Raw genomic sequence first — 20495 nt, 5'->3', positions numbered from 1 at the left:
TTGCCGTCATTGGGTGCATCCTTCTGAATGATGCCAAACTGATTGGTTTGCTGAATTGTCCTTTACGCAGAGCTAGAGGTGATCTGCAGAGTGTGTGTGTGTGCGTGTGTGTGTGTGTGTGTGTGCGTGTGTGTGTGTGTTTGCGTCTCGGAGGAGGGCGGTTGAAGCGTGTGTATTTCAGCGACTACGGTCTGGGAGCAGCTGGGCAGGGCAGGGCTCACAGGCTAATGACATCATCCACGAAGAGGAGAGACAGTCGGGAGCGAGCGAGCGATCTCTTCTCAGGCTGTGAGAGGAAGGGTGGCCTGCTCAGATCAGGAGGAGAGCGGCGGCGGCAGCAGCAGCAGCATGAGAGCGGGACGGTGTCTGAGCAGCAGAGGTGCACACAGCGCTGAGTTGACTTTGACAAGGATATAGGACGCAGTCTGGGGAAATTTTCTTCCTTTTGGTTTCTCCTCCTCTTCCATTCGTCCATCCCTCCCCCTTCCCCTCGCCCCTCTCCCCTCCGTCCTCTGAAAGTTATCCCCTCTCTCAGCTCCTGCTTCAGGCGGCTCCTCCGGGCATGCTCCTTAAGCCAAAGTATGACCGCTTTCGCAACGAGTCTGTAACCTCCTCCGACGACCTGATGCAGAGTTTAGCCATGAGCAGCAAAGTCGTGGCCACGCCGGCGGTCTCCTCCTCCGCACAGAGTCTCCCCCTTCCCCCTCTGCCTCCTCTGGACCCCAGCGCCAGGTCCTCCTCCTCTGCCGGGGCCGCAGCCCTGGCAGACTCCCCGTGCCTGGATGGGGAGCAGGAGGCCACCACGACCTTCTGCATGCTCATCCCCAAGATGCCCCAGTGGAAGTTCTCCAACTCCTTGCTCAGCCGGAGCCCGTCCGGCTCCAGCAAGGACTCGGCCAAGGCGGCGTCTTCCCAAGCCTCCTCGTCGTCGAACAGGAGCGGCGGGGCCGGAGCGGCCAGCGGCCCCGTGGCCAGCCTCGCGGCCGTGCTTAACTCCTGTGACCCTGTCTGTGTCACCCCCTGTTCCCTGCAGGCCATCAGAGGGCAGCGGGCGGTAGCGGCGGCCGCGACGTCTGGCAGTCCGGGAGGACACGGGTTTGGGGTCGCTGCGGAGGTCACGGTGAGCCCCGGTGTCTCCGGCAGCTCCAGGTCAGGAATGAGCCGCAGGACGAGGGTGGAAGGCATGTGGCTGGGGGGAGAGGACCTCCACAGCAAGGGCAGCTTCATCCACAAACCCTCTCAGGGCTGGCTTCACCCGGACAAGAAGATTGTTGGGCAAGGAGCTTCTTACATTGTAAGGGTAAGTAAATATGAAAGAAGGATGATTAAAAAGGTGTAACTCGTTTAGCGGCCAGCTAACCGTTAACCCCGGCGATGCACTTATCTGTGTTTACCTGCCATTTCTTTATGTATTAGACCGTTACCTGTTGATGTGTTTATGGACCAGAAATGGTGGAAGTGTCTAATTTAGATACAAATAAACGCATCTTTTTATCATTCAAAATGTTTTTGTATTTCACTTGTCAGTGATGAGAAAATTGCTGCCACATAATTGGTGCGTCTTTAATTAAGCACTCCCATTTAAAAAAAAAAAAAAAAGAGTATATTAAGGCAGTAGTTGTTGTTTTTTTACGTTTTATTCAGCCCGATGTGAAACACACAAACAAACAAAAGCATCTCAACAGCAGGCAGTTTGTTATGCAGCTCATGTGGCAGCGCCGAGGGAATACATAATTTCATCTAGATGGAGGGCCTGGTGTTGCTGGTTAAGAGTCTGTATCATGACTGCATTCAGGCGTCAGGGTTGGGAGAAAAAAATAAATAAATCAGCCGCCAAATGATGTGTGCTGACTGTGGAAACTATTGTTGTTCAGCCACGCTGCACTCAGTTCAGCCAGTAATTTAAATATGCCGCGTGTCACTCTATATTTAAAACAAAAACTGTCTCTGGGGCACGTAATCTGCCCGATTGGGAGCTCCCGCTGTGGGAGGGGCTCTCTTTGTGTGGATCTGAGCTTGTTTGCATTCCTCCGTGCAGCAAATATGATGATTTTAGACGTGAATTTTATCTGTCGCCTCTAATCGTCGGGAAAACGTAAACATGCTGTTGATTGCTTGGCTAGTGGAGAGTGGTGAACCTTTAGAAATGCAGCAACTAGTTCTTGTTTGTATGCAAAATTCATAAAATCAGTGTACATAAAGTAGTACCTAGGTGATGAATCTCATTGATCTGGGAGCTTATGAGTCTTGTTCATCATTCATCTCCCCACGGCGTCCTCCCTGATGACTGTTCACCTCTGCTCCCTCCCCCTCATCCTCAAACTTAATGACACGGCTCTTGATTACTGCAGTCTGGAGGCCCCAGCGCATTTTCTAATGACATTATACGAGCTCCATTCTTCCCTATATTCAATTACATTCAATCACAGTGGTTCGCGTCATGTGACGAGGACGAGGCAGTTGGGACCTGCAGGAGAAGAGGTTCGAATGTTTCATAAAAAGTGATTTAGTAGTGAGAGCTTCTGGTCGCTGATCGATGCCTCTGTTAACGATCCGGCCGCGTTTCTAAGAGCTTGTTGTTGTCATCCTTCAGTGTGACGCAGTGCTCACGGAGGACCTGCGAGGGACGTTTTAGAAAATAACAGCATTTCAGAGCCCCTGTTTGTGCAAATCAGCGGTGAATCCGTGCAGGGAGGTGCACAGCTGATTTGCCCAAACAGGGGCTCTGAAATGCTGCTATTTTCTAAAATGTCCCTGCTGCACTTTAGTCAACAAGGAGAGCATCTCACTTTCTTTTACTGCTTCCACATGTGGTGTCTTTAACGGACCTCCAGCCCTCTCCTTGGCAGACACACGGGTTTCTCACGGATGTGTTTATATCTTCCCGGTGTCCACAAAGACTTGCCACGTGCTGTGTCTCCCCTGCATCGGCCGTCTCTGTCAGCCGGAGCACTGCAGCAGCCATTAGGACAAGAACTGCAGCGCCCAGAGCAGCTATTATTGATACACATGTGTTAAACTCTGTGTATTCTGTTTGGTTGTCATGCGTATTGGTCTTCTTTAAAGTGACCCATGCAGTTTCAGAATTATTATTTTTTTTACCACCGTGCAGAAATGGCACGGCATACACTGACTGAGCTCTGAAAAGAGAAGCTATTTGTGTTTTTCATCTGGTTATCCAACATTATTCAGTATCCACTTCGGTTCTTGTGCTCTCGCGCCGCCTCCATATAATGAATTGGGACTTTTGGACGTGACAAAAGATGTCACTGTTGAGACTTATCTCAAAGAGAAAGGAAGCTACAACAGAGACTCAGAGGGAGGATGCCTGTATTATTACATTTCCGAGGAATGTGTCTTGAAACCCTGGTGTCCCTGGTCATGGGATGCGTATGTTAGAGCTTTTGCCCAGGAGGACAACATAAGGATGACAGAGAATGGGAGGGGGTTGTGGGCGTGGGGGCTGTTGCATCAGCAGATGAAATGGAAAAGAAAAAAAAAAGAAAAGAGAGAGGCAATTTTCCTGATGGAAGACTTCCTTCAAGCCGAAGCCTAATTAGAAAGCTCGTTAAGCTCATTTAGACTCAGGGTTTCTCTTTCTATCTCTCAGTCTCTGCTGTGCGGTTGTTTGTTGCCAACAAATATCCTCCAAGCAAACGGCTTTGAACAACTGTTAATAGCCCTTGAGTTTAAACCGATTTTGTCATGTCGCATCCATAAACTTCAATGCGTGCTGCTGGGATTTTCGGCGTTAAAACACAGTGAAGGAAGAAGGATGGTGTTCAAACTGTTGCTCTGCCTGTGTGTTTTTGGGGAACTTTTGTCCCAGTCCCGTGCCTTTTGCAGCCTAAAACAGGGCTTTCGTCCACGACTCCCCTGTTTTTTTTAACCCCATCTGTCTTACTTTCAACTGACCACCATGTTTCACCATGGGGACGGTGTGTTTTCCACCGCATACTTTGTAAGTCAAAAGTTCATTCATGATAGCATGTGACCTGAAAAACTTCTTCCAAATGCTTGTGGTGTCCCCTCCATGACTTGTAGCACACTGCAAGTTGGCCTACTAGTAGTTTTCCTCAGTATTAGCTTTGAAGGCTTGTGGAGTGCTCAACCAGCAATGTTTTGGATCTCTGCAGCTCATCCAGAGTCACCAAGGGCTTCTTGGCTGCTTCTTTCATCAAGTCTCTCCTTGCACAGCCAGTAAATATAGTTGGGCAGCCTTTCCTAGGTAGATTTGTACTTGTGCCATGATCTTTGCATTTTTAGAACGTGTATTTAACGGTGCTTTTTAAGAAATGTTACAGCTCGAGTTATTTAACATACCCAAACCCTGCTACTTTCTTCTTACTTTTTCCCCTGACCTGCCTGCTGTGTTCCCTGATCTCCATGATGCTATTCATTCATTATTGTTATCTAACAAAACTCCAAAGCCTTTATAGAACAGTTGGATTTGTGATCATATTAAACTGAACTCCAATTGGAGCTAATTGAAGATTTATTCTGATCTTTATTTCTAAAAAAAAAAAAAAAAAAAAAAAAAGCAGCATCTTTCTTTGCACTTCACATATGCAGTGATGACAACATTGAAAATTAAGGATATGTGTTGAGGAAAACTGAAAAGGAACTATGAATAGCACTTACTGTATCAAGAAATGTTTTCACCACTGCTCAACGCTAAAGCTAATCAAACAGAAGACAAACATATGAAAAAAGCTGCTGCACCAGTAGAGTCATCAGAAGTGAAACACCGGATCACCCCCATACCCTGATTCTGTCATTCACGTGTGGCTTTGGCGGAAACAAGTAAAATATTCCACGTTCGTTCATGGTGTTCAAGTCGTTCCTTGGTACCATTTAGCCCTGTTAATTTTAGCAGTCAAACAAAAATATCCCAGACTTTTTACTCCCTGACAGGTTTTTCTTCACAGAGGTGCAGACAAGACAACATTCTCACATGCACTGCCTGTAGAATCAAACACCCTCACACATACGCATCCCCCCCAGAGGGCCCAGAGGCTGCAGAGGCAGCATAATCTGTTGCTCAGTGACTCTAATCTAGTCGAGGTGCCATCACTGCCCTGATTTGGCAGCCATTAGGACACTGCTGGGCTAGAAGCACGCTTTAATGGTTACCCTGTGGATTTGATGGAAAACATAAAGGAAATTATCATGTTTAACAATAGAAGATTAAATATCTGAGAGGCTAAAAAAAATGTCTTCCATGGACGCGTGGTGCATTAGAACAAGTTTTTAATCCAAATGCAGGGGAGGAGCAATATTAAAACACGCTTGTGTGCATTTTGCAACAACAACATCTGATTTGATCTTTTCCTCTGTAGTACATGGGTTGCATTGAGGTGCTGAAGTCAATGCGCTCCCTGGACTTCAACACGCGGACTCAGGTGACAAGGTAAGCCAGCAATCACCTTTACTGACTGTGGTGAGTCAGCAGAATGCGACCCAACAAGCATCGCGTATATTTACATGTCCACGGCTGTAATATTAAATCGCTAGCAGCTCTGTGCTAATACTTTAAGCAGTGCTTAAATTAGGATAGCAAATCTTAGAATTTGCAGAACAGTTTCTGCATTTGCAGTTTTCTTCCATTAATTCATCAAAGTTGTTGCGATAGCTGCCGTTTTTGCTTAAACAGGCGGATGTTTAGTTTGCCCTTTATGTTCTGCACAAGCAGTGGGTATCAGTCTACAGCATTAATGCCCCAGTACGAAGGATTTCACAACAGAAGAAGCCCTGTATGGTGTCTGCCACAGCTCAGAGACTAGCATCAACATTTTACTGAACGAACAGTTCAGTAAAACTCGAAACTCTTTGCCTGTGCCTTTCTTTCTGGTTTTTTGCGGCGCATGTGATGTTGTTGTCATCCTCAACCGCTCTCCCCTTCTCTCCTCCTCTCCTGTCTCTCCTCCCCTCTGTCTCTCACCCTTCTATCTCCCCTTCACGATCAATCATCAGTAATCTGAGCCTACCGTGCATCCAAAGCTTAAGTGCAGGGGGGAGAGGAGTAGAAGGAGGATGCAGCAGCAGAGATGGAGTGAGAGAGAAGGAGATCTATAATTGATGATGTTTGCTAATGACAGTGGAAAGCTGCAGTGGTCTCTGGGAACGCACCCTGTCGGATAATGCGTTTGGCGGCGAGGTCTTGAGCCGGAGGAGGGTGTTAGGGGTGTGCTGAAACAAAACAGCAAATACGGGCAAAGGGGAATGAACCCGACTGAGGCGGTTCTGGCTCCTCATGGTTTGGTGCAGTAATTTTGGCATGTACTATTTATTTAATTTTATTTTGTGCTTTTCCTAAATTTGTTGAACATAAGTAATTAAAATTTATAAAAAAACATTAAAATCCTCCTTGATATTGGCAGTACAGCATCTTGCAAATGCTTTGTCATCAACCGCGAATACACAGCATCAGGAAGACCAAGGAAGAAGCCAGACAGCTCGGGTAAAAAGTTGTGGAGGAGTTTAAATCAGATTCATCAAACAATGCTCTAAGCCACATTTGTCAAACACAAGGCCCGTGGGCCGAATCCGGCCCGTCAAGGCAATTTCTACGGCCCTCAAGAGCCAAAAAGGGCATATATTGTCATAAAGTAGAGACGTATATCCTTTAAAGTGGCTAAAACAGTGACTCCTGTAGTGAATGTTGATTTTTTTAAAACTGTTTAGTAACAGCACACTGCCACTAGATGTCAGTTTTCCCACAACACATTAAAACCCAGAAGAAAAAGTGATGCAGAATGATGAGTTTGAAGTGTAAGTGCAGATATACTGTTCAAATGGGCCCAAGTGTGCTAAGTCTATGTTACTGTGAATTTATTTATACATTTTTATGTGAACTGGAATGAAATTATGAAGTCAAAAGTATAATTTATATACGTGCAACCGGCCCTTTTAATGACTTCATGATCCCAAAGTGGCCCAATATAGAAATGAGTTTGACACTCCAGGGCTAAGCGTTGAACTTCTTACAGAGCACTGTTGAAATCATCACAAATGAAAAGAATCTGTCAATCTTAACAAGCCACGGCTAAGAGCAATGTTTAAAGCAGCAGTCAAGAGGCAAGTCTATCTTACCTCTGGAGGAGCTGCAGAGAGAGACACGGCTCAGGTGTTAGAAACTGTCAGCAATGCAAGTAGTGATGGACATCATAAATCTGACCTTTATAAAAGAGAGGCAAGACAAGAGCCGAATGTTGAATGAAAGCCATCAGTCAACATTGCAAGTCACCCTGAACACAACCTCCTGAAACTGAAACACGGTGGCAGTGTCATGCCATGGAGATGCTTTTCTTCAGCGTGCACTGGAAAGGTAGTTAGAGTTGATGGAAAGATGAATGGAGTTAAATATAATCCTGCAAGAAAGGCAGTTTGAAGCAGCAAAGGTCTTCAGATGTAGACAGTTTCCCCTTCCAGCAGGACGACCTTAAACGTATGGCCAGACATTAAGTGGAACGAGCGTATCCACGTGTTAATCTACCCAGGTAAACTCTAAACCGAGATCCAACTGAGAATCTGTGGCAAGACTTTAAAATTGATCTTTACAGACACGCTCCATCATTTTGAACTGAGCTTTTGATATTAAGCAGAGAAATCTGGGAAATAAAGGTCAAGATGTGCAAAGGTGGTAGAGACTGATTCCCAACAAGCTGCTGAGGTTGTTGTAGTGAAGGACGGTTCTATAAAGGACTCACTCTTGGGGCCTGAATCCAAATGCATGCAAGACTTTTCTGTTACATTTTCTTCAACGTCACAATTATGCACTATTTTGTATTGATTCTAACCTGACGCCGCCAGATAGATTTGCTTCGCATATCCATCTGGAAACCTTCCGTTGAAGTAATTTTGGGAAGGGGCAAAAATACTGGTTAGCTGATTGGCCTATGTTGGTGATAGACGGGCCAAATAAACCAATCAGATCAATGAAGCATATGATGTACTCGTCAACATGCTTCGTCGTCGCTCTGTAACAGAGCGACGACGAAAACACAACCACAAGCCAAGCTACTCTTGCTGCTGCAGGTAAAGGCTCGTTAGCTCAGCAAAGAAATACTCTGTAATTCCGATAAAACTTGCTCGATAGCCACACTAACGCTAGTTTCATCGGCTGAAGCCGCCATGTTCTTTAGACTGAACTGTCGCGCTTCTCGTTGCGTCACACCTCAACCCGCCTTAAAGCCAACGCTGATTGGACGTTCGTTTGGTGAACGGCTCCAAATTTTCTTTAACGGAGAGTAGCCAGACTGATCTGCGAGTGAAACCTTGAAAGCTCACGAGATCAGGATGGTCTCACGAGGCTATATTGATTCGTCACATAGGGGGAAACAAAGAAATTCCGGTTTGCAGTTGAAATGTGACAAAATGTCCAAAAGTTCAACTGATGTTAATATTTTTTGCAAGACACAGCAGGTTGGCCCATTTTTCAGTCCACCATGTTTGACATAATGCTGACTGTAAAAGAAGGGCAAGAGCCAATTGAAAGGTGGAGCTTCCACTCTAAAACATACATCAGCTTGCAAAAAGAATATTATATCCTGGAGGACCACCAGTACCAATTATAAGGTTGTGAGAATTGCAGCTCCTCAGTCTGAAGACGTTGCCGTTTCCCAGCGGGGCTCTTTGTCATCCTGTTTAATAACAACACTGGTTATAATGAGGCTCAGCATTTAGGTAGCAGGACTGACATAAGATCAGGACTGCAGACAATAACAACAGCCAGACTCTCTCTCCCCCCTCCTCCTCCTTGCTCTCCTTTCATAAGCATGAGTCATTTGAACGTGGTGGTGTTTTTCAAAAATCCCTGAGAAGACCTTTACCCGAGAGGAGGCCCGGGACGCTGCTTTTTAAATATTTACGAGCCACTCGATAGGGCCAAGCGGGCCTGTTGATTTCTGCACCCACTGCCCCTTGGCAGATAGACGGCGAGCTATACCCTCACATTTACATTAGGCCTCATCCCCACCATCATAGACACACAACTCAGGCTTTAAGTAGCCATTAGGCTGCCATTCCCACGAGTTTTTGCTGTTTTGCTGCAGAGTCAGATCAGTTCTGCACAGAAGAATATGCTGTGCACAAAACACATGTAAACACAGCTAGCAATGCATCTATTTTGCATCACGTTATAGCTATGCTTTTCTTTAATCCAACAGAGGATCCAACAACACCTCTTACAGATCAGTTTGTGAACAACAGACCAGATAGAAAACAGTAGTTGATCACTTACGTGCAACAGATCTGGAACCTTTGGAGAGATGGGCCCATTTGTTCAAGTTTAACTCTATATTTATCCATGATTACAAAGAAACAACACTGTTTACCCCTGAAACACCATTTTGCGTTATGACTAGCCTGCGATCAGTGGCCAGTGTCGTCTTCTTTAGCGTAACCTGCACCCTCTCCTCCTTTTCTTAATCAGGGAAGCCATCAACAGACTTTGTGAGGCAGTGCCTGGAGGAAAGGGGGCTTGGAGGAAAAAGGTCAGTAATAAATTACAATCTACCGTTAATATTTGCATCTGTGTCATCTAAGTGGCATAAGGAGTATTTTACACAGACTTTGGTGGTCCACTCAGTTAAGAAAATTATTGATTTATATATATATATTGGGTGATAAATGATCGTTGCCACCTCCAGTTCATTTTATTCGCTTACCTGAGTAGTTCAAACCACATAAGTGGTGACACATGTCCAATCATTGTCCTTGTTTGGCCCAAACTTCATTACTTCTTTTGCATTTTTTTTCAAAATCGTTACCTCCATTGACCAGCCTTTGCATCTGCACTGAATGTGGTTGCAATGATAAACATTCATTCAAAAGTATGTAAAGATAATGTTATTTTTATTAAACAGTGGTTTAAACAGTTTTTGCATTTGCTGAAAAAAATCAATTTATGGAGATCCAGGCTTCCTGACTAGCAATGTGAAATATAGCCTATATATATATATATATATATATATATTTTTTTTTTTTTATTTTTTTTTTTTAAATTTTTTTCCTATTTAGGTCCCAAGCAAAGCTCTGCAGTCAGTCATGGGAAAGAGTAACCTGCGGTTCGCAGGCATGAACATTGCTGTCAACATCTCTATTGATGGCCTTGGCCTGCTCATCCCGACAACACGGCAGGTAAAGTTATCTACTACAAGTTGACAGACTATTCCAAGAGCTGGAGTAGAGTGAATATTTTCTTAACAGCTTTTTAACCAAAGATGCCAAACCCAACTACACACAGCTCTCAATCATCTGGACAGCAAAGAGCCCCTTGCTAGAAACCTTAGTGTTTAATACTACCATCCTAAGAGTACTAGAGAAGCTCTATCTACGTACTGCCTCTTGTTTCTGGGTTCTGAATTTCACTGCTGGGTTTACCTCAACATTGTGCTCTCAGATCATCGCTTTTCCCACCGTTCAGACACAACTCTGCATCAATACACGAGGAAGTCCATGTTATTATTTTTTGCTGATGCCACACACAATCATGGAAGTGATGAGTAAATGTGAAGGGAATCAAACTGCTGGGGGCTTGATGCAAAGACAACGTCTTGGTGCTTAACATGGACGGAAACGAGAAGGTAGTCGACAACTTCCACAGGTTGTAGCCTGAACACACGGCCCTCAGCATCAACAGGAAGGCAGCAGAAAGAGTGAATTGCACTAAGTCCTTCTGAGTACAGATCTCATCCAATCCAAGAACACCACTGGGCTCATGAAATGGGCCCTGCAGAGACGGCACTTTCTGGGAAAACAGGAACGAATTTCACTCCCGGCCAGCATTCACAAAGCTGCGGTTGTCAGTGTCTCCATATACTGGATCTCAGCCTGGTACCCACGCTGCAATATGGAGTATGTGGATAGTGAGGGGAGCTGAGGAGGACGCTTAGGTGTGCCTAACCTCTGTTCAGGATCCGTTTCAGGACAGCTGCAGGAACAGAGCTCTGAACACTTTCAAAGACCCCCCCCCCCCTCGCTCTCCATATGGCAGCCGCCGTTGTCAGGCAAACTGTGCGACAGCATAAAAGCCCAACCACCAAACTGCTGCTCAGCTTTCTGTCTCAAGGCTAAACTGATGCTAAGACGAAGTTCTTCATTTTCAAGAGTTATTTCACGTTTTTATCGACTTGTATTTTATGTTCCTAAAACATTTCTCAATGTTACGTAGGCAGCAGAATTACAATGAATTCGTTTGATTGATTTATTGATTTTTTTTGTCTTGTTGCTCCATGGATTTGCAGTCAAGTTTTTAATTTAAAATAATATATGACTTCAGTTGTTCGATATCTTTACATATTATGAAATGATCTCATGCAAACCACTTTCAATTTTTCAATTTTGCTTTTATGGTGTTTTATTGTGTTTTTGTTTTTATTACACTTTGGGAACTGCTTTTAACCCCCTGCCATTGTAGCACTTTGAGATTTTATTTGAAATGTAAAGTGCATTATAAATGAAATGTATTATTATTATTATTATTATTATTATTATTATTATTATTATTATTATTATTATTATTATTATTATCATTATTTCACACATGTGTCTCTTGCAGGTGATTGCACACCACCCCATGCAGTCCATCTCCTTTGCCTCTGGAGGAGACACGGTGAGTCTCTGCTGTTTGGAATTGACACTTCCATCTTAATACATCAGCATTATTGTATTTTACTAGTTTCCAAATACATTTACCTGATGATCTCTGATTTATGTTTGGTCTAACTGGGCTTTCCATTTTCTTTGCTGCAGGACACACCAGACTATGTTGCATACGTAGCCAAAGATCCAGTAAATCAAAGAGGTAAACCTTTATTTTTTCCTGTTCACACTGTATTTATATGCATTTGCTTTAAATTTATCAGCAGTGTTATCTGTCACACACACACACACATTTTGTTTGTTTGTTTTCCTGCATGAATTACTGACCTTTTGGATTTTTTTGCAGCGTGTCACATCCTGGAGTGTTCGGACGGTTTAGCCCAGAGCGTCATCAGTACCATAGGTCAGGCCTTTGAGCTGCAGTTCAAACAGTATCTACACAGCCCCCCTAAAACCATCTCATCTGTAGACAGGTAACACAGTCCTGGAACATGCAAAACTAAAAAAAAGGGTGAAATGTTAGGCTTTCCAGGCCTCCTTTATAAATCAGAGAGCATATTAGGTACTTTGGAAAAACCTGTTCTGCTGTTCCGTTTTCAGTTGGTCGATTCATTCCTCTTGAGTTCATTTAAAACTCTGAATGCTCAGATAGGCTCACACTTTGACCGAGCATCAAGTTTTGAGCGATGCTTTTGCAGACGCAGGTGAAACCCGAGTCTGGCTGTCTCCTCTTTTCTGCCTTCAAATAAAAAATCCAACTTTCTGTCACGAGCAGCAACTTTTGTAGATCACGTCTGGACGCGTACAGGTCCAGACAAAACCATCTGAGAACTCAGATTTCCTTTTCTGAGCCACTTTGGCACCAAGCCGCACTAAGAAGCATTTATCTAGAAAGTTGTTTTTTACTGGGACGTTTAGTTATGGATTCAGACGACGTGCGTTTGACTCCAGGCCCGTCAGGACAGAGGAGCCGATGTGGGGCGAGGATGAGGATGCATCTGAGCACGACTACTACAACAGCATCCCTGGAAAGGAGCCTCCCGTTGGGGGGGTGGTGGACTCCAGGCTGAGGGCCAGCGGGACCCTCCTGGGTCACATCCACACCCAGCCACAGAGCAAGACGTCAGTTCAGGTGAGCTTCATGAATGTAGAAGCAGTATCTTATCTGGTCAGGCTTGTGTTTTTTTCTCTGGGTGCTTCTAGAACAGTTCTGGGATCATTTGCAGATTACAATACAGGCCAAATTCTGCATTTGCACAACTGTTAGGTTGGCATGATCACTTGCTCTTAATTTTGACATGTGTTGACTGAATGTCAACCTCCCCTTATAGTTTTTAACCAGCACTAACGCTGAAGTTGCGTGACAGTCAACTTGCAATCTAATATTTGCTGAGATGTCATATAGACTACATCTGGTCTGTATCATCTGGTCTATGATTAAAGTTTATCACAGAAAGGAAGAGAGTGTCTGGCTTAGCAAATCTCAAGGACTAATTTGTTTGTCTGCTCCTTGCCAACATTATTTAAACAGAATTAGAGCACATGCGCTCCCGGTATATGCTCTCTAGCTGTCATCCTGATGTGCCTGCACCATAAATGCTAGAGACATGTATGACTGTGTAAAAAAAAAGGAATCATTTTCTCTCTACGCTGCTTGCTTACTGTACTCTGACGTGCCGGAGGGAATGTTTCCAACCGTAGGGAGAAGACTTAACAACTATTTACGGCGTTACAAAGACGCAGATGTCTTTTAAAACGTGTTGTTCTGGTGCGGTTGTGTTGTTTTAACAGATGGGCTCGCAGGCCAGGAGGGAGCAGGGGTCTTACCCACCGGGTCAGCTCTGTTACGAGCTTCACTGGGACACTGACGCCACCTGTAGCTCAGGTGAGACACCCTGTGGCAGAAAGTAGCTACTGCTGCTGAAGAAAATGATTCTGTTTTTTTTATTTTTATTTTATTTCTAACACTTAAATGTTCAGACCATCAAACAAATGTCGCTAACAAAATTAGTGTGACTTATTACAAAAAGCGATTTTCAAATGATGATTTCATGTATTAAAGGAAAACAGCCATCCAAGCACATCTGGCCCGATATGAAAAAGGATTTTTCCTGTTCCACCTAAAAACTGTGATGCAGTTGGTGGAAACAACTTCCATGAAGCGTTTGTAATAATTGGCCATCGCTCTTTATGCTGTGGATTTTGCTCCACATCTGTTCTTAAATATCTTTAGACCTGGACAACTTGTGCTGCTTTTTGACAAATCTAAGCTCATTTCATGGAGTTCGGGATGTTCTAGCCAAGGAATTTCTTGATTGAAAAGTTCAGGAAGTAATCAGACCAATTAAACTAGTAATATTGAACTCAGCCCCCCCCCCCCCAAAAAAAAAAAAGAACAAACAAAAAAAAACCCACAGTTTTTCATAATTCATGATTTCTGAAGTGGGCTGTTAATTTTTTTTTATAAAACACCAGCTTGGCTTAGACAGGTTTTCCCTTTCATAAGTGACATCATCGCTCATAAACAGCTTTTTGTATTTACTCAGGTTATCGTTGCTTGTTAACAAATTTAGTTTGATGATGGGAGACATTTAAATTTACCAAAAAGCAAAAACCGTATATTTAGTATTTTTTTAGATGCTATACATCAATAAATGATAACAATTGATTTTTTTTTTTTTTAAAGTCTTGGGATAGCTGACCAGAACAACATTTTCTTTTCTCGTGTTTTTCTATGCTACCTGTAATTGAAAATGGATAGAGGTTGTTTTTTAATATGTATTACAGTTGTTTGAAAGGTTGCATGACATTTTTTGATGGGTTTAACTTTTTATAAACCACTGTTAAAAAGTCAAAATTTAAAACTGTGGCTTCAGCAACAATAGTTAATAAAACAAATGCTTCAAACGACTGGAAGAGCAAAGTGCCACGCATGAATTGTTTGAGCCGTGGTTTTAGGTGGATTGTGTCTTGCTGCTTTCTCACATCAGATGGTTACCTGTGTGCTGACGGTCAGCCACCAGGAAGCAAGGACTATGAGGAGCACCAGTATGTAAACACGCAGAGTCTGGAAAACCTTGAATCACTTACGCAGGGAGCTGATGGCCATAGAGGGATCAGGGCACATGACAGTCCCAAAAAGGACCTCTTTGATATGAGTGAGTCTTTCTGAAAGATAAGCTACAGTGGAAAAAGCGAAGCAGAATAGCTAAACCTCTCTCTGTAAAACGTTGCTGTCCCTCTGCAGGGCCCTTCGAGGATGCCCTGAAACTTCATGAGGCATGTGGAGGGGCTGCTGGCTCCAGTGCGCAAGGAAGCTCTGCCTCTCAGGCCGGAGGAGGGGGTGTTCGAAACTTAGAGGACCAATGGCCCAGCCCGCCGAGACGCAGAGCCCCGGTGGCCCCGAATGAGGAGCAGCTCCGCAGGGAGACGTGGTACCACAGCCGCATGAGCCGGCGAGACGCGGAGAAGCTCCTGGTCCGAGATGGAGATTTCCTCGTCCGCGAGAGCACCACCAACCCCGGGCAGTACGTGCTAACAGGCATGCACTGTGGCCTGCCCAAACATCTGCTGCTGGTGGACCCAGAGGGAGTGGTGAGTCTGCTTCAGCCCGTGTCAGGCCGGCGGGGCCAAAGTCCGATTTGTCTCCTGACACCGAGATGTTTCTTCACCCAACCTTTAAACGTGTTTCTCCTTGAAGGTCCGAACGAAAGACATGTTGTTTGAGAGTATAAGCCATCTCATAACGTACCACCTGAAGAACGAGCTGCCAATCGTCGCAGCGGAAAGCGAGCTTCACCTTAAACAAGCTGTCCGCAGGAAACAATGAGCCGCGTGGCTTGGAGTGAGATGGTAAGCTACGGCATCTGTTGATTTGAAAAGAAGAGACGTTTGCAGGCATTAAAAACAGTGGCCGCAGGTAACTGCCACTCTTTTTCATGTCTGACCAATCAGAGCAGCTGCCGCTTTTCAGGCGGTTTGCCTAAAATATGAACCGGCAAACTATCTGGGAACTCAAAAGACGAGGTTTACAAAGCAATTCAGAGTGCAACCCCAAAATTCTATCATGTGATTTTATATGATAGATCTGCAGAAAAGCCACCTATAACATTGAAATGGAAGGAAATGACACGTGGTTTTTAATCTTTAGACCACGTTATTTCACCAATATTTGCGTTTTATTCTTCCCATCAACTCTGACCAGCTTCCCTGTCTCTGCAGAGAAAAAATCAGCATGGTACCGCCAATTTTGGTCTCATATGATCACAGCACTCTCCCATAATGGCTACATCTAAGTCCTGGATCTCTGCAGCTCCTCCAGAGTTTCCATGGGTATTTTGTCTATTTTTCTGATTAAAGCCTTGACCGTAACTTTGAGTTTAGGTGGGCGGCCATGTCTTGATAGTTTTGCAGTTGTACGATACTCTTTCCATTTTCGGGTGATATATTGAGCGCTCTATGAGGTGTTTAAAGCCTGGGGTTTTAATCCTGCTTAAAACCACTCTCAGACTTTATACCTGACAAGTTCTGCCGTCTTGCTTGCTCTTTGATCTTGCCTTTTTTCACTAATATTCTCCAGCAAATCTCTGAGGCCTTTGCAGAACAGCTGGATATACAATTAGATCAGATTATTTACATGTGGATTTTATTTGGCTAATCAGATGATTTACTGCAAGCAGAGGGTCTTTCTGCATTGAGTTTCCATGTTCTCCCTGTGTATGTGTGGGTTCTCTCCGGGTACTCCGGCTTCTTCCCACAGTCCAAAAAGATGACTATTACGGGAATCTGTTCCTAAGATGTACTGTGCGTGTGTGCATGGTTGTCTGCCCTGTCTATCTCTGCGTTGCCTTGTGATGGACTGGCAACCTTTCTAGGGTGTACCCCGCCTCTCAGGCAATGTACGCTGGAGATGGGCATCAGCCACCCTGTAAACATGCCCGGATAAGTGGGTACACACAATGAATGGAGTAGAAGGAACTAAAAACAAATACATTTTTCAGATTCCTTTGTAAAAACACACAAACACACACCACACACACACAAAACAGCAGACAACTGTTTCCTGTTTCCTTTTCCCACATCAAAATTTGTAGGTATGAAAACCTTTACAAGACACTGTATCCAAAGGACCATGGAGCCCATGTGGACCATCAAAAACAAGGCCTTATACCACTATGTGTCATCTCACAGTGATTTTATATATATATATATATATATATATATATATATATATATATATATATATATATATATATATATATATTAGTTGCAGTTTACCTCTTTTGCCCTTGTAGTATTTTGTTTATGAAATGCAAATCTCTTTGACGCTTCTTACCAGACAGAATATATATATGATTCTTCAGTGACCGTAATCTGTTTCTCTCCATCATTTCCCACAGATGAAGTCTTCTGTACCCAGGGAAACATTGGGCCTAAAAACTGAATGGATGATTTTCCATCCCGGAAGAACACTTGGACATACTTCCAATGAAAGTAGAGAATCGAGCAAAGTCTTTTCTTCCCTCTGGCTGCCAGGCTAAACCAAATTTTGTTCCGTATGTGTCTCAAACTCCTCAGCATGCAGACATTAAGCGAACCAGAATGCAGATTTTCAACGGCACATCAGTGAGCGTCAAAAACTAGCAAGTGCTTCCAGTCATCCACCGCCTCGTTGTTAGCGGCCATTCTTTCTGCCAATGGGGAACGTCACCAGAAGGAAAACTGAAAAGGAATTTTCTGGTACAGATATAAAATCAAGAGATTTCAGATTGAGAAGCTGATTTCTGCAGAGATGCAGGAAGTGACTGTAAATTTACGAGTACGAGAAGCAAATGAAGACAAGTCTCTCTCTCTCTCTTAGAGATGCACGGACTGTTATTTTTACACCGGTCTGCAGTATCTGAGAAGGCACAAAGGAGAAACACTGAGCTCAATTCAGCGTTGGGCGTCTGAACTGCACACGCTTCTGTAGTTTCTCTTTTGCCACAGGATCAAATGAAGCTTTTCTACAGTTTTCATCTCTACTTGTCTGGTTTGCTGTTAGTAAGAAGTTGATCGCATTTGATAAACCTGTGCAAGCCCGTGACCACCTACTGAGAAGACTTCACTCAGTGATAAAGCCTACATCCTGGGTCAAAGCTGAAGTCTTCGATTTTAACTCACTGTACAGGTGCATCTCCATAAATTTTAATACCATTCATTTACATTTAATTAGTTAATACAGTTAAAAAAGTAAAACTCGTATATTCTATAGATTCGTCACACAAAGCGAAATACTCAATTTTGAGGATTATGACTTAAAATTAATGAAAACCTGACAATATGGTTCCAAAAAAATTTGTAATTGAAGCAGAATTATTATTTTTAGAATTAATTAAAATCAACACATGTTATTTTATGGCCATGGTATTATGACCTGCACAACGATGGCTAAGACAGCTGACTTGACAGTCATTGACATCGTCCACATGGAGAAAGAGTCACAAAAGGTTTAGAGAAGCTGACTGTTCACAGAGTGCTGTATCCAAGCACGTTATTGGAAAATTCAGTGGAAAGAAAAACTGTGGTAGAAAAAGGTGCACATCGATGTATCCAGGACACGGGCTATGGCTGTCATGTTCCTCATGTCAAGCCACTCCTGAAGAAGAGACGATGCCCAAAGCGTCTTTCGTGGGCAAAAGAGGAAAAGGACTGGGATGTTGCCCAGTGGTCATTTGAAAATCAAAGTACCAGAGTCTGGAAGAAGACTGACGACACATAGGCTGCTTGAGGTCCGGAGAGAAGTTTCAATAGCCAGTGACGGTTCGGGGTGCCAATACAGACTCAGATTTCATTTTCCCGCAGGGCTTGGAACCTCCCCATACTGCTAAAAGTACAAATACCCCAGTTTAATGATCATGGTAACCCGGTATTTGGTTGGACAGACAGCTTTCCTTACCTGAACCACATGGAGAGAGCTGTGTTGAAAGGGATATTAGAGGCACCAGACACACAATGTGGATGAGCTGAAGGCAGCTATCAAAGCAATCGGGGCTTCTCATCTCAGCAGAACCACAGGCTGATCATCTCCATGCCATGCTGCATTGGTGCAGTCATGCAAAAGGAGCCCCAATCAAGTGCTGAGTACCGCAGTACATGAATATAGTTTATCAGCAGACCCACATATTAAAGAAAAAACACTTTTTTATTGGTGTCCTATGTTTACGATTCTGAGAACCATAATTTGGGGTTTTCATTAACTATAGGACTTAACAATTTAAATGTGTCAATCTGGATTTAATTAATCTATGAGTTTTACTTTTTGAACTAAATTACTGTAATCATTTTTTCAATTATAATCTGTTGAGGGGTACCTGCACACGTGTTCTTCCCCCAGTGCCTTAATAACTACACTGGCAGGCATTTGTCTCAGAGTGTATATAATGTGCAGTTATGTGCTCATGAAAAAAAAAAGAAATTTTCTTGCCATGCAAATGAAAGATAAACACAGTTCAGGATAATTAAGCTGTTATATTTATAAAATGCCACTTAAGCTGCTCCAGTTTTCTCTTACGTAATCAGTCTTTCAGCTGTCTTTATTATTGATCTCTTTTGTGAGACCCTCAGAAAAAATGTCCTTATACCTTTTGTCTGTCACCGGTTGCTCTCCTCCGCAGTGATTTACCCTAAAACAGGGATACAGATGTGCAATCCCTCCTTTTGTCCTGACTCAGGAAAATTCATTACTTTGAAGGCCATGTTTATGTCTACACCTCTGTACTTACACTATAAAGGTTTGTAATTTCTCCTCAGGCGCAGCAGGAAGTTGCTCACCATGTTTTGTAGTACTTTTTCTTTGTTTTTTTTATTTCTTTTTTGCCTCCCGCAAGAACAGACAGATGAGAAACTGCAGAGCTTTTGTTGAGGTCAGAATGTAAAACATTTTTTAAAGGATTTTTTTTTTTCACCCCTTTGCGTTCTCAGGAATTTTTACGTTTTTTCCTTCATGTTTAGTCAATAAAATGAATTACAAAAGGGTACAAATAAAGTGTTTTTTTTTAGTTGTGAACACTGTAGTCCATTTACTGCACCTCCACAACCACATTTACTGGCATCCCCAGAAAAGAGGTGTAAAAAGCCATTCTATCGATATATATACACTTTTTTTTCAGATTATAGAAAACATTATGCTTTTGTTCCATGTTAAGGATTTCCTTTTATTACATTAACAAAACCCCTATTGTCACACAGTTAATTTATATTAAGATAATTTTAACAAAAGCATTTTAAACAGTTTGACTGTTTTAGGTATACCATCATCTAGAAACTTTAAATTTGCAACCCATGACTTCCTGTTTCCGTCATGTATGAATATTGGATGACAGAGGCTCATTTCTCTTAATCCTTCTTTAAAATGGAAAAGCCAGTGAGATGTACCATTCACGTCTACAGCTAGACCCAGAAATATTTGTACAGTGACACAAGTTTTGTTATTTTAGCTGTTTATGAAAACATATTCAGGATACAATTATCTAATCAATATGGGCTTAAAGTGCAGACTCTCAGCTGTAATCAGAGTATTTACATCCAAATTGGAGCAAGGGTTTAGTAATTACAGCTCTTTAATACATAGCTGCCTCTTTTTCAAGGGACCAAAAGTAATCAGACAATTGACTAAGAAGACTGCAAAATAAATAAACCTTCATGGTCTTAACCTGTCATCAATTAAGTAGTTTAAAGGTCTGGAGTTGATTCCAGGTGTGGCGTTTGCATTTGGAAGCTGAAGCTGGGAACACGCATGTGGTCAAAGGAGCTCTCCATAGAGGTGAAACGGACTAAATCCATCAGAGAGATAGCAGAAATGGTAGGAGGGGCCAAATCAACAGGTTGGTACATTCTGAGAAACAAAAGAG

General features: G+C 43.1%; 1 protein-coding gene across 3 annotated transcripts; it reads left to right on the top strand.

The window, feature by feature from the left end:
- Window positions 1-161: 161 nt before the first annotated feature.
- shc2 (SHC (Src homology 2 domain containing) transforming protein 2) lies at window positions 162-18567 on the top strand. Of its 3 annotated transcripts, none has more exons than XM_036141268.1 (13): window positions 162-1300; window positions 5340-5410; window positions 9434-9494; window positions 10021-10140; window positions 11561-11614; window positions 11755-11806; window positions 11951-12077; window positions 12556-12736; window positions 13396-13489; window positions 14595-14762; window positions 14852-15198; window positions 15305-15456; window positions 17182-18567. In XM_036141268.1, the coding sequence occupies exons 1-12, from the start codon at window positions 563-565 to the stop codon at window positions 15431-15433; spliced, it is 2142 nt and encodes a 713-aa protein (XP_035997161.1). In that variant the 5' UTR covers window positions 162-562; the 3' UTR covers window positions 15434-15456; window positions 17182-18567. The 3 variants fall into 3 exon arrangements, with proteins under 3 accessions (XP_035997161.1, XP_035997162.1, XP_012720243.2); XM_036141269.1 differs by having other exon boundaries at window positions 17743-17753; XM_012864789.3 differs by having other exon boundaries at window positions 163-1300; window positions 17004-18567.
- The last annotated feature ends 1928 nt before the right edge of the window (window positions 18568-20495 follow it).

Source organism: Fundulus heteroclitus, chromosome 9, assembly GCF_011125445.2.
Source record: "Fundulus heteroclitus isolate FHET01 chromosome 9, MU-UCD_Fhet_4.1, whole genome shotgun sequence".
In the NCBI taxonomy this organism is placed as follows: domain Eukaryota; kingdom Metazoa; phylum Chordata; class Actinopteri; order Cyprinodontiformes; family Fundulidae; genus Fundulus; species Fundulus heteroclitus.
This window is presented reverse-complemented; position numbering and strand designations above follow the sequence as displayed.